Source organism: Camelus dromedarius, chromosome 23 (assembly GCF_036321535.1).
Source record: "Camelus dromedarius isolate mCamDro1 chromosome 23, mCamDro1.pat, whole genome shotgun sequence".
In the NCBI taxonomy this organism is placed as follows: domain Eukaryota; kingdom Metazoa; phylum Chordata; class Mammalia; order Artiodactyla; family Camelidae; genus Camelus; species Camelus dromedarius.
The window spans coordinates 17,066,542-17,079,852 of record NC_087458.1 but is presented as its reverse complement, the minus strand read 5'-3'; the positions used below and the strand labels follow the sequence as shown (position 1 = coordinate 17,079,852).

Below are 13,311 nucleotides of genomic sequence, written 5' to 3'. Positions count from 1 at the left end.
TTTCCAGCCAGAGAGAAAATATCAGGACTTTGCAAACCACATGAAGTTTTTTAAAAAGAAAATTTAGCATTTTAGCTATTTCAAGAGCAGAACTTCTAAGCACAAGGGTTTCCCCATCCTATTTGGGGTCTCTACTTGAGAAGATAATTTAATTTTAAAAATTCCATTTCACTTTAAGAAAATATAGGTCTCTGCATTTGGATAATTTCTCAAACCAAATTGGAAAACATTATAAGAAGGTTGTCTACAAACAGTACCAAGATGAGTCCTTCACCAAACGCATCGAGAATCCCAATATCAAAGAAGATGGGCTCTTGGGCCCTGTTATCAGAGCCCAGGTCAGAGACACACTTAAAGTAAGTAACAGAAATACAGAACCATGGAAGAAATTAAACAGTGACTAACAGGTTAAAAGTACTGGTTATTTATTTACTTTTTAATGTGTCCACATAATTTTTAATTCAAATGCAGCTTTTCGTCTTTATTTAGTATTTGCAGTTATTATAGCCTGTCTCATAATACAAAGAATCTGAGACAGTTTATCAAATCATAAAGGAATAAAACAAAGAGTTGATGTAACTGGGGTGAAGGATAATATGGAGACAAAGAAAATAAAGTCAAGGATAAATATAATGAAACACATCCCATATGCTCCTATAATGTTGTCTGCAAATCTTGTCCTAAGCTTTCTAGCAGCCAAGGTAAAAAATGGAAATAAGTCAGGGCAAAATTCACAGTCGTCATAAAAGAAGCACAATTTCCCCTGACACTAAGACTGAAAAGGAATTTCTCCCATGGATCCTTACAAAGAGGATGCTGTGTGATGTAATAGGTGGGATCCTTGATTAAAATCCCTACGACTGGTACAATACATTTAAAAGTTTGTAAAGCTTTTTAAGATAATGTTTCTTACTATAGCTGAGAGCATAACCCAATTGAATGAAAGAAATCATCATCAGTGTAGTCTAGATATGTAGTTCTCTGATGATTGATCTCTGATGGAGGTAAATTTTGATTTACCTTTTGACATCAAGAGCACTGAACCTTCTTCAGTTTTCCTTAAATGTTGCATCACGTCATCACATTATCTTTTGACAAGAACTAGACAGCAGAGAATTGAAAGGCGCAATCTTTGGCAAGATACTAGAAAGCAGATAAGCTTCAGATTAAGGATGATTCAAATGCTTTGGCAAGCAAACAAGTAGAAGATAAGATTAAGGGTCTCTTTTGAAGCTTAAGGAGCCCAACTAGGACTCCTATGTGAATAAACTCCTCCCTTCACCTCTTCATAGAAATGAACTAAGAGAATGGCTGCAGACAAGGCCATTTCTGCTCACTTAAAGAATAACAAAAGGACAGAAAGCAGCATGTCTCTGTTTCTCTTTTCCTTTCCTCATTTCTGATCCCTTTTAGGTACTCTTAGCAAGTGTAAATATAGCTCATTGGAAATTCAGGATCTGTCTATTTTTTTGTCATGCCCCATCAAGAAGATGGCTTCAAGGACAGAGGTTCTGGAACATCTGGCAGGCTGGAGAAGGGGATCATGGTTTAGAGAAGAGAAGCAGCAGAATCAAAGGCAGCTGTGGTCCTAGCTGAAAGGGGAGGGGAAGAGGGATGAGGACCAACTTGGAGAGGGTGTTACACTATGAGGAAAATGTCACTTCTAAGATCAGACATCTCTTTCCATTTCTCACCTTACTGTGTGAGTGAAACTATCTCAAATGCATCTGTCAGGTGATGAGGAGAGGGGAGAGGTTGCCTCTCAGATAAACAAAATTAATTTGCATTTCACACTAACACACATACCCACACACCACCCAACAAGTGAATATACAAAGCTAGCATCCTCTATTCTCATGATTGACCTTAAAGCATGAAATAATGAATTTGAGTTAATTTTGTAGATCGTGTTCAAAAATATGGCCAGCCGCACCTACAGCATTTATCCTCATGGAGTGACCTTCTCTCCTTATGAAGATGAAATCAACTCTTCCTCCACCTCAGGTTTGGACCTTTCACTTCTAATGAATGAAACTATTGACCTCAGAGAGGCTGCCAGAATTTTCTGTTATCCTCCTTGCCCAGTAGGATAACTTGTACAGTCAGGTAGTATGCATGGAGGGGCATCCTCAAAGTCACAACCAAACACTGCTAATAACTTCAGAAGGATTTTGTTTACCCTACTGATTACAAAATATGGTGTCCTTTGTTTGTCCCATAGCGACCTCTAGTGGAGAAACATCTAATAGCTACATGCTACCCAGAGTTCTATCAAGTGGAGCTTAATATAAAAAGAATATTCCTTTCCCAATATTAATTGATACTAACGAGAGCTCAATTATTTTTCATTAATTCATTAATTCATTAATTCATTCATTCTTTATTTATTTATTTATTTATTTATTTATTTATTTATTTATTTTCATGAAATAATTTTGAAAATGAAAATAATTTGACTATATTTTTCTTTCAGGCAGTAACACCATGATCAGAGCAGTTCAACCAGGGGAAACCTACACTTACAAGTGGAACATCCTAGAGTCTGATGAACCCACAGAAAACGATGCTCAGTGCTTAACAAGACCATACTACAGTAATGTGGACATCACACGGGACATTGCCTCCGGGCTGATAGGGCTACTTCTAATTTGTAAGAGCAGATCCTTGGATAAGCGAGGCATACAGGTACTTTGTCCTTGAAGTAACCTTTGAGAAATTCCAGGAATTTCTTCTGACTGGAAAAGATTAGTTTCTCCTTGTTAAATAATGGGGCTTTTGCTTCTAGAGAACAGAAAATATTAAGTAGTCCTTTTTAACAGGAATGTAACAATGTTTATTCCTTTGGTTACTTTTTTGTCTTGTCTATTTTCCTACGACTTCACTGGATAAGGCAAGTCTACAGTGTGATACTGTATTTTTGTTTGTTTTTTTCAAATTGAAGATCTGTTGGTACCGGCTATGTGATGAGCAAATCACTTAGCTTCTCTTAATTTCTTCCTTTCATCAAATGGATATTATCCCCTCCTAAAAATGTATAGGATTGTTCTGGGGCTCAATGAGATACCACTGGGTAAAAGCGTAAAGCTCTGGACTAATCCTTATTATTACAGGTTATTTGTGGAGACCTGCAATAGGGGGAGGAGAGATACACTTAGGGTCATAGCTTCTTGTGAAGTTGAACTCGGACAATGGTCTACCTCTAGTGAGACTAAATTATACAGAAGAATGTGAACAAAGATATGGATCTTCTGACTTTATCTCCATTGAAGAATAAAAGTCTCACATTATTAACTTAGAATTCCCAATTAGTCTTAGCTATAATCGAAACAGTCTCATCTGAAGGCATACAAAATATATGTCTAGAAAAATCAGAGCTATACATTTGGAAGACCCTCATTTATTGAGCTAGGAAAGGAAGCAGGTAGGGAGAGGTATAAAACTTTCCTACTGAACTCTTCTTTTTTATCCTTTGCAACTATTTGGAGCACATCCAAGCATTCAGGTTGAAAGGTCTTCATTCATAGAGATAAGCAGGATAACAGTTGCCATGTTGAAATGGGATTTTTCTGTTAGGATATTTTAGTCTGAATTTTCTGATCTGCCCTGTTTGCTTTTATATGCTACCTTTGGCTCTAACAAGGGCTCCGTACACGATACGCACTTAGAGATGCCTGAATTTTTTGGCTTCGTTGGCCCCAAGGGCTGTGCCCCTTTGGTTTCTGGGAACTCAAGTGTTGTATGTAATCGGCTAAGACATTACTCACTGACCACAGCACTTTTACCCACCAGAGGGCAGCAGACATTGAGCAGCAGGCTGTGTTTGCTGTGTTTGATGAAAACAAGAGCTGGTACATCGAGGACAACATCTACAAATTTTGTGAAAATCCCGAGGGGGTGATCCGCGATGACCCCAAGTTTTATGAGTCAAACATCATGAGCAGTAAGTTGGAGGACTGTTTCTGCCCATCAGTTTTTCACTCCTGTGGTTGAAGTGTGACTGTGCCTAGAGGCAGAGATGTGAATTAGAATCCACTTACTTCTTATCTTCACTTTCAGTGTAACGATTTGGTGATGAAATTACTGGGTGATGTTATAGCAAACTTTTTTCACAGCAAGAGGTCAAAAGTTTGTTATCCTTAGATGTCTTCTTGGTCTCCTATTTCAAATATGATTGTGTGCACACATATGCACCTACTCTGAGCAGGGAAGAACGGGGTAGGGTGGGGGCTGGTGAGGGAAGAGGCTATATAGGCCTTGGTCAGAGGTATCCGGGGATTTTAGACTGGGTGCAGCGTGAATATTCTTTATGACCAGGGCAGAAACAAGGTAAGTAATCCAAAGCTAGACTGTCAAATCAAACTAATGCAAAACGCAACTCGGGAGCCAAGAGCCTTGGAAAGTCAGTCCACAAAGAGGTGTGATGTGAGCGGTAAGAAGTTCAGAAAAGAAGGAATGTCCTGAGCCAAAGTCCAGGCATTTGTTGCAGTTTTAAAGTCAGTACCCAAAGCCACTGCTGTGGGAAGTCTGGGAGAGATTTCACTGAGCCAGCAGGAAGCCAACTTCTCCACGATGGTTGGGGGCCTTCCTCAGAGTTGAGAGTCACCATGATCACCTTCTCTGATAAGTAACCACAGATATGAGGATGATTTCTCCACGGTCTGTTCATAGAGCTTCAGATGACTGACAAGTGGGGATTATCAGACTTGGCAGAAAATGGTTTCAAACAGGGAGTTAGTCTCAGCTTTCTTGGCTTAATTTCATTTTGGCAGTGAATATGTCATAGTTCTAGACCAGTGCTGTCTGTCAGAAATTACGTGAGCCAAAAATATAATTTTAAATGTTCTAGTAGACATATTAAAAATTAAAAAGAGATGAAATTTATTTTAATGTTTTATTTAATACAATATATCATAAATATTATCATTTCAAAATATAATAAATATTAAAAATCATTGAGTTTTGTCTTAGTTCTTAATAAGTCTTTGAAGTCCAGTGTGTATTTTATACTCATAGCATGTCTCAATTCAGATTACCCATATTTCAAGTGCTCAATAGCCACTTGGAACTAGTGGCTACCATGCTAGACAGCACAGCTATCAACCATTTAGAAAAGCTTCCTGAAGGAGGTATGAACTAAAAACACATTACGTCAGTTATTCGATAAATATTTAAGTCCTCACTGGTACCAGGCATCATCCTAGGACTAGGGCTAGTGGAGTAAACCAGACAGATGTGGACTCTGCCTCACAGAAATGTTATGTGTGATTTTATGACCATGCTTAATGTGTAAATAAATAATGAGACTGCCTAACGCTGTATCCCTTGGAAAGAGAAGGAAAATGTCTAAACTTGATACTTGAATGCCAATGATAGATTATATAAATGCTAAGGTGGAGCAATAAAAATTGTCATATGTGTTAAATAGGCCTCATTTTTAGGGACATTATGTCTTACTCAGTAAGTCCTGAGTTGAGAAGATGAATTTCTTATATTACGCTTTTCCTCCAGGTAAAATTACTCTAGATAATATTCTAAGTTGATCTTCAGAATATCTTTAAAAGCAGAACCTGGAGTACAAAATATTTGAGATACATTTAACAAATGAATAATTAAATCAATATGAATGAAAGACTTTATCTCTATCCGGATGTTTCTCCCTTGGCTAACTTAGGAGAATGAGCTCTCATTTGAAAAGTCTGGGTCTGATCTTCCAGTCACATGTTAGATTTGGGAAAGCTTATCTCAGAAAAGCTGCTTTGATACAACCCAATTAACACTGGGACATTTGTCTTGTCAACATTGCCTTCCGTTGGCCTAGGCCTGATGTTTTAACAGATGTTACTCTTTCAGCTATCAATGGCTATGTGCCTGATAGCATACCTACACTAGGATTCTGCTTTGATGACACTGTCCAGTGGCACTTCTGCAGTGTGGGAACCCAGAATGATATTTTGACCATTCACTTCACCGGGCACTCATTCATCTATGGAAAGAGGCATGAGGACACCTTGACCCTTTTCCCCATGCGTGGGGAATCTGTGACCGTCCCAATGGATAATGTTGGTAAGAGCTTGGACACTGAGAGGGGACTCTCTGGTCTATGCCATGTGCGGCTCTCCAGACTGCCACAGCTCCTGGGTTTCTCTCTCTGATCCCTTGCAGGCTTTCCTCTCAATACTTCTCATGATTTTTATTTGGGGAATTAATTACTTAATGGGGTGTAGTCCTTTAATGTGGGTTCCATTTATCCTTCTTTGGGCTAAGTGAGAAGCAAAGACACAACAGTAGAAAGAAGGCATGACTTTGAGGAGAAAGAATGGGTCTTCAGCCACTGAAGAGCGTTTCTTTTATCAGAATGCCTTTTTCAGTTTTTTAAGATGGCCATCCCATCCTAGGGTTAGTGATCATCTGATATAGTGCCTTAGAGACTGGCCTCAGAGACACCAGTGTCATGGAAAACATGTGGGCTTTGGAGTTCATCAGACCTGCGTTCACATCCTGCTCTGCCCCTCGATATCTGTGTAACCTTAGACAAGTTATTCAACCTCACTGAGCCTCAGTTTATTCATCTGAAAAATAGAATAACAACACCTTACAGAGATGCTTTGACCATTCATTGTAATATATGCCAAGTGCCTAGGACTCAGTAGAAAATTAACATGTGGTAACTATTGAAGACTTCCCAGGAAATCTTCAGTGTGCCGGCAAATCATACTACTTCAAAGAGACTCAAAAATGCCCTGAATTATTTATTACTTAGAAATATCTAAGTGTCTCTTATTTGTCTGGATAAACATCATCACCCTCCCCCTAGCTCCAGCTGTCTGACAAAATGTGCAGCTCACAAGACGTTTATGATATTCAAAGTCCATTTCATTCTTGATACATCCTTGCTTAAATATATTCCAAAATAGTGACTCTCAATCTGTCTGTGCTGAAAGTTTTTTCTCTCTAATCTCCACTGACCAATACTTTTGGTCTATATTCTGTTAAATGATGAGTACACTGATCACATGCTTAGATGTCATAGAAATGTCAAATCGCTAAAAAATTTCCTACGTACTTTACTCTTTCCTTATGTCACTGTGGAGCAGTAACCAACAGTTCACAGATCATTGGTGGTCCACAGACCACAGTATCCCTGATGAAAGTTCACTGGAAATTACCTGCCACAATGGACTGCTGGATTTTTATATCTTTTTCTGTACTTAGAGCTCTCGTTCTCTGTCTCTTTTTTGTAGGAACTTGGATGTTAACTACCATGAATTTCAATCGAAGAAGCAAAAAACTACGGCTGAGATTCAGGGACGTTAAGTGTATCCGGAATGAGGAGGATTCATATGAGATCACTTACGAATATTTAGCATCTACAGACATGACTACAAGGAAAATGCATGATTCTTTAGAAAACAAAGATGAAGAGGATGATGCTGATTACCAGAACACACTGGCTTCATCATTAGGAATTAGGTCATTCAGAAATTCATCACTGAATCAGGAAGAAGAAGAGTTGAATCTTACTGCCCTAGCTCTGGAGAACAACTCTGAATTCATTCCTCCAAGTCCCAATACAGCTGTTGGTTCAAATTCTTCTTCCCCAGGCAACATCAGCAGGCTTATTGTCAATAACTTTGCAGAACCTCAGAAAACGCTTCCTCACCCAGAAGGCACAACAGCTGGTCCTCACCTAGGACACGTTGGCTTAGACAAGACCTCAGTTCTCAACTCTCCCACAGCAGAGCATTCCAGCCCTTATTCTGAAGACCCTGTGGAAGATCCTCTACAGTCAGATATCACAGGGATAAGCCTGCTTCCATTTGGTACAAAAGGATTAAAAAGTCAAGAATATGCTAAACATAAAAGATTCAAGGCAGGAAGAGACCAAGCAGCAAAGCACAGGTCCTCCCAGATGGAATTCCCAGCGCATAAAACTGGAAGACATTTAAGCCAGGACAACATTCCTTCCTCCAGAATGGGATCCTGGGAGAACCTTCCCAGTGATCTGTTACTCTTACAACAAAAGGATCCGTCTAAGATTTTGAATGGGAAATGGCATTTGGTTTCTGAGAAAGGTAGTTATGAAATAATCCAAGATGCTGATAAAGACACAGCCATTGAAAAGCTGCCAAACAGCACCCAGAATGCCTCAAGGACTCAGGCAGAAAACATCCCTTTTACAAAGAAGCATGGAAAGCAGAGTGATCACCCAAAGTTTTCTGTAACTAGACATAAGCCTCTACAAGAAAGACAAGATGAAGGAAATAGTAGATTGAAGAAAGGCCCTTTTTTAATTAGGACACGAAAAAAGAAAAAGGAAGAGAAATCTGCACACCATGTTCCTCTATCTCCAAGGAGTTTTCGCCCTCTAAGTGGACAGTCCAACACCCCATTTTCAGACAGGAGACTCAGTCATTCATTGTTACTCCATAAGTCCAATGAAACATCTCTTCCAACAGACCTCAATCAGACATTCCCCTCTATGAATCTTAGTCTGATAGCCTCACTTCCTGACCATATTCAGAACCCCACAAATGACACCGGTCACACAAGCTCCCCTCTGGATCTTTATCAGACAGTGCCCCCAGAGGAACGCTATGAAACATTCCCTATTCAAGACTCTGATCCAACGCACTCCTCTACTGTCCCCAGTCACAGATCTTTTCCTCCAGAGCCCAGCCAGGTACCCAACTATGACCTAAAAAACGAGGCCTTCCCGACTAATGTTAATCAAATGCTCCCCTCCTTGAAACTTGAAGTCTGGCAGACAGTCAATTCTCCAGAACTCAGTCAACCATCCCTCTCTTCAGACCTCAGCCAGACAACCCTTTCCACAGACCTCATCCAGGGGACTCTCTCTCCAGACCTCATCCAGGAGACTCTCTCTCCAGATCTCATCCAGGAGACTCTCTCTCCAGACCTCATCCAGGAGACTCTCTCTCCAGACCTCATCCAGGAGACTCTCTCTCCAGATCTCAGCCAGGAGACTCTCTCTCCAGATCTCATCCAGGAGATTCTCTCTCCAGACCTCATCCAGACAACCCTTTCCCCAGACCTGGGTCAGCTGCCCCTTTCCTCAGACCTCAGCCAGGCAACTCTCTTATCAGACATCAGTCAGACACCCCTTTCTCCTGATCTCAGGCAGACATCACCTCCTCTAGACCTTGATCAGACATCCTATACTTCTGAATCTAGTCAGTCACTGCCTCCACTAGAATTTGATCAGATTTTCCCTTATCCAGATCTTGGTCAGATGCCATCTTCTCCACCACATTCTACACTAAATAGCACTTTTATACCAAGGGAATTTAATCCACCAGTTGTAGTAGGGCTCAGTAGAGATGATGGAGATTACATTGAGATTATTCCAAGGCAGAAGGAAGAGAACAGTGAAGAAGACTATGTTGAAGATTATTACGTGGCCTATGATGACCCTTACCATACTGATCTGAGGATCAACATTAACTCCTCCAGAAATCCTGACAACATTGCAGCATGGTACCTTCGCAGCAACAATGGGAACAGAAAACATTATTACATTGCTGCTGAAGAACTGTCCTGGGATTATTCAAAATTTGCACACAGGTTTGGCCAATTCTCTCCTTTTATATTCTCATTTTTCCACTACTGCTAAAAAAATGTAACTACAACAGTCCAAGGAGATAATTCTGGGTGAGTTATACTAAGTATAATTTAAGCAAGTATAGTTCCCCTATTGCAACTTGGCCTATCCTATTTCCTTTGTCAATTCCAAGATTAGCTTCTCTACTTTAAGTGACATCTGGACAATGTAAGAGCAATCACTGTTAAGAAGTCTATGATATTTTGTAGTTAAATTAGCTCCCCTCATCTCTCTTCTTTTCTCACCACACATGTTCCTACACCTTCTTTTTGCCCCAGTGCAGAGCTGAACGTACCCATAGCCTTGCGAATCAATATGATTTCATTGAAGTTGGCTTCAATTCCAAATTTGTGATATAGAAATATCCTTTTGCAATTAACTTGTTTACCAAAAACATTTTTAAATTGTTTACTGATCATTGTAAAGTATAGAGCATCTTGGTGAAGTTTAATTCAAATTCCATGAGATTCCAGTAATAGGATATAAACTAGCTTAGAAACAAAAACCAAGTGTATACCCTCAACTGAGGCATTCAGTAGATAATGATTTATCTTGATTTAAACTTTTGTTTTAAATTGGTTTAAAGAATCACTCATTAAAACAACTCTTTAATGAGTGCTTATTCTCTCTTAGGCATTGTGCTAAGTGCTGATACTATAAAAGAGAAAATAAACACACCTGATGCCTGCCCTAATGGAACTTATGTCTAGTTGGCCAGGTAGATATGAACCAAGTGCTCACATAAATAAGTGTGAAAAATAACCATGGTAAAGACCAAGAAGGAAAGGCAGACACATGGTGATACGAGAACTGGGGAATCTGACTCTGGAGAAGCAGCATTTGAACTGAGATCTAAAGATGAATAGGCGTGACCTAGGCAGGAGGTGGAGAGGGGAGAGCATTCTAGACAGACAGAACAGCATGGTCAAGGCCCCGTGGAAGAAGGAAGCCCTGAAGCTGGAGACCTGCGTGGCTAGAACTCAAGAATAGGGTAGGCGGTAACAAAGCATTCGGCTAGCTTTGCAGGGATCAGAGAATATTTACTGGCTTTTTGTTTTTAGCCATTTATAATTCATTTGTTCATCAAATATTGACTAAATATTATCTCTATGCTAGATATAATGTTCAAAACAAGCGATAATTTCCTAAATTCTTTGAAGGGTCTTTAATTTGTTCTTTTAAGTGAATGCTATCATTACCATTTCAGTGAAGACGATGACGTTCCAAAGGACACCATATACAAGAAAGTAGTTTTCCGAAAGTACCTTGATAGCACTTTTACCCAACTTGATCCTCGCGGGGAGTATGAAGAGCATCTTGGCATTCTTGGCCCTATCATTAGAGCTGAAGTGGATGATGTTATCCAAGTAAGTCATCTTTTGATTTTTGCTAAGACCATCTGAGGGGTTTCCATAAGCACCAGAGGGTTTTAGAGGTGAATATGGCAAGAGAGCTATAGGTGATTTATTTATTTTCCAAAATTAACAAGCAGCTACATTTCTTTTCAAGACTGCTTGCTAAGTAATTTGACATTCATCAAGAAAAAAAAATGATCTTATAATTTTATTTCTCCCTCTGCTGAGCTCCTATTCATTCTATAAGGGCCAACTCTTTCTCCTAAGAAACTTTGTTTAATTCCCTCAACCTCTCCTCAGCATTCAACCAAAATGCTCTTCCCAGGCATTCCCACCTAACCCCATTCATACCTCGTTTACAGTGCCTTTTGTCTCCAGATTTTTAACAGAAATTCACAAGTGCATATCTCTCTGCACCAGTAGGTTGTAAGCGTATTGTAAGAACCAAGCCTCATTCATTTTTCAAATCTGTAGCACCTATCATTTCATTTCAATTTGTAGGTAATGTCAGTACTTCTGCTTTGAGCCTAAAAACAAACCCATTTTGGTGTTTCTGGGGTAAACTAGTAGGGCCCTATCTCACAGGATGGTTGTAAAAATTAGATGAAATAATATACATAAGTCAGTTTGCAATTGTAAGCCTTCAATACATCTTCGGTTCAATTTAATAGCCATCCACCTTGGCCCACAATGCTGACATTTTGGGATCTGGGTTTTGCTGAGTTTAAATACATCTGTAAATCACTCTTTCCTCTAGGTTCGTTTTAAAAATTTAGCTTCCAGACCATATTCTCTTCATGCCCATGGGCTTTCCTATGAAAAATCATCAGAGGGAAAGACTTATGAAGATGACTCTCCTGAATGGTTTAAGGAAGACAACGCTATTCAGCCAAACAGCAGTTATACCTACGTATGGCATGCCACTGAGCGGTCAGGGCCAGAAAATCCTGGCTCGGCCTGTCGGGCTTGGGCCTACTACTCAGCAGTGAACCCAGTAAGTGTAGCCATTGAAAGATTTTATCATGCCCCTAACCTTATAACCTGGGTCCACCAAATGGAAGGGTCAAGCTGATTTCTTATTAAAATATCTGCCTTGCTTTCCATGAAAAATGGATAAAGATCGTTGTCAACAGTCGACAGCAATCATAATCTGAATCATGTAGATTTCATTTGTCAGTGAGAAGCATTTGCTCACTGGGGAGGAGTGAGGATTACTTAAATGGCTGGCCCCAGTTGGAGTGACTACTTTTACAGGGGAAGATGTTTATTTGTAATTTCCTTGAATAAGTATTAACTTTCTTCTGCAGAAGAACTACAAAGTCCAGACTCTCTCATTTTGGGCATGGTAGAAAGAGCATAGACTTAGATTTAATTCCTATCCTGTTACTTACTGTGTGGCCCTAAGGAAGTTACTTGACTTCTCTCAGCCTCAGTTTCCAAAGTTAAAAATGAGATAACAAGATACAGCACATATTAGGCACTTAGTAATATTTGTTCAACAAATGAATTTATTTTTACCATATAGGATTGTTGTCAGAATTAAATAAGATACTATAGGCAAAATATTTAACATAGTAGATGCTCAATAAATAGTGTTTATTCTAGTATCATCATCATCATCATTATTACTACCATGTTGAGATAAAGGATTAATCAGAGGAAGACTACATGAATGTCACAGAATTAGATGATAAATATCCAGGCTTAATAAGCTATTCATTTATAATCTTCAAATTCAGAGCCTCTAAGGAGATCTCCTTTTCTATATAATCAGTTATCAGAAGAGCAAAGAAAACCCTGAGGAAGAAAGGATATGCACAGTTTGCTTTTTTTTAATCAAAGTTTCAATTTTTTAAATTATTTTTAGAGAAAGAGGTAATTAGGTTCATTTATTTATTTAGTTAGTTATTTTTTAATGGAGGTACTGGGGATTGAACCCAGGAACTCATGCATGCGAAGCAGGCACTCTACCACTGAGCTATACCCTCCTCTACTTTCAACCATGCTCTTACTCTCTTCCAGGAAAAAGATATCCATTCAGGCTTGATAGGGCCCCTTCTGATCTGTCGAAAAGGAATACTTCATAAGGAGAGCAACATGCCTGTGGACATGAGAGAATTTGTCCTACTTTTTATGGTCTTTGATGAAAGGAAGAGCTGGTACTATGAAAAGAAGCCCACAAGGTCTTGGAGACTCGCATCCTCAGAAGTGAAAAACTCCCATGAGTTTCATGGTATTTTCTTCTGACTTTGATCTAATCTCTGAACTAAATCACACTGGGCGACAGTGATACTTGCCCATAAGTCTTCACAAAATTAGACAGGAGATGTATCTGTG

General features: G+C 39.3%; 1 protein-coding gene and 1 non-coding gene across 3 annotated transcripts in view; one reads left to right on the top strand and one right to left on the bottom strand.

Annotated features, from left to right (window-relative positions):
- The window catches only part of F5 (coagulation factor V), a 63,388-nt gene that overhangs the window by 32,871 nt on the left and 17,206 nt on the right, over positions 1–13,311 (top strand). For both annotated transcript variants that reach the window (XM_064477964.1, XM_010984480.3), the window contains exons 8-16: positions 179–356; positions 1,905–2,004; positions 2,474–2,685; positions 3,790–3,940; positions 5,851–6,063; positions 7,242–9,582; positions 10,827–10,986; positions 11,732–11,968; positions 12,997–13,207. In XM_064477964.1, the coding sequence (XP_064334034.1) occupies positions 179–356; positions 1,905–2,004; positions 2,474–2,685; positions 3,790–3,940; positions 5,851–6,063; positions 7,242–9,582; positions 10,827–10,986; positions 11,732–11,968; positions 12,997–13,207 (3,803 nt within the window). The remainder of the gene's footprint in view (positions 1–178; positions 357–1,904; positions 2,005–2,473; positions 2,686–3,789; positions 3,941–5,850; positions 6,064–7,241; positions 9,583–10,826; positions 10,987–11,731; positions 11,969–12,996; positions 13,208–13,311) is intronic.
- On the bottom strand, positions 12,891–12,963 carry TRNAA-CGC (transfer RNA alanine (anticodon CGC)). Its single transcript has one exon. It is a non-coding gene; the product is annotated as a tRNA-Ala (tRNA).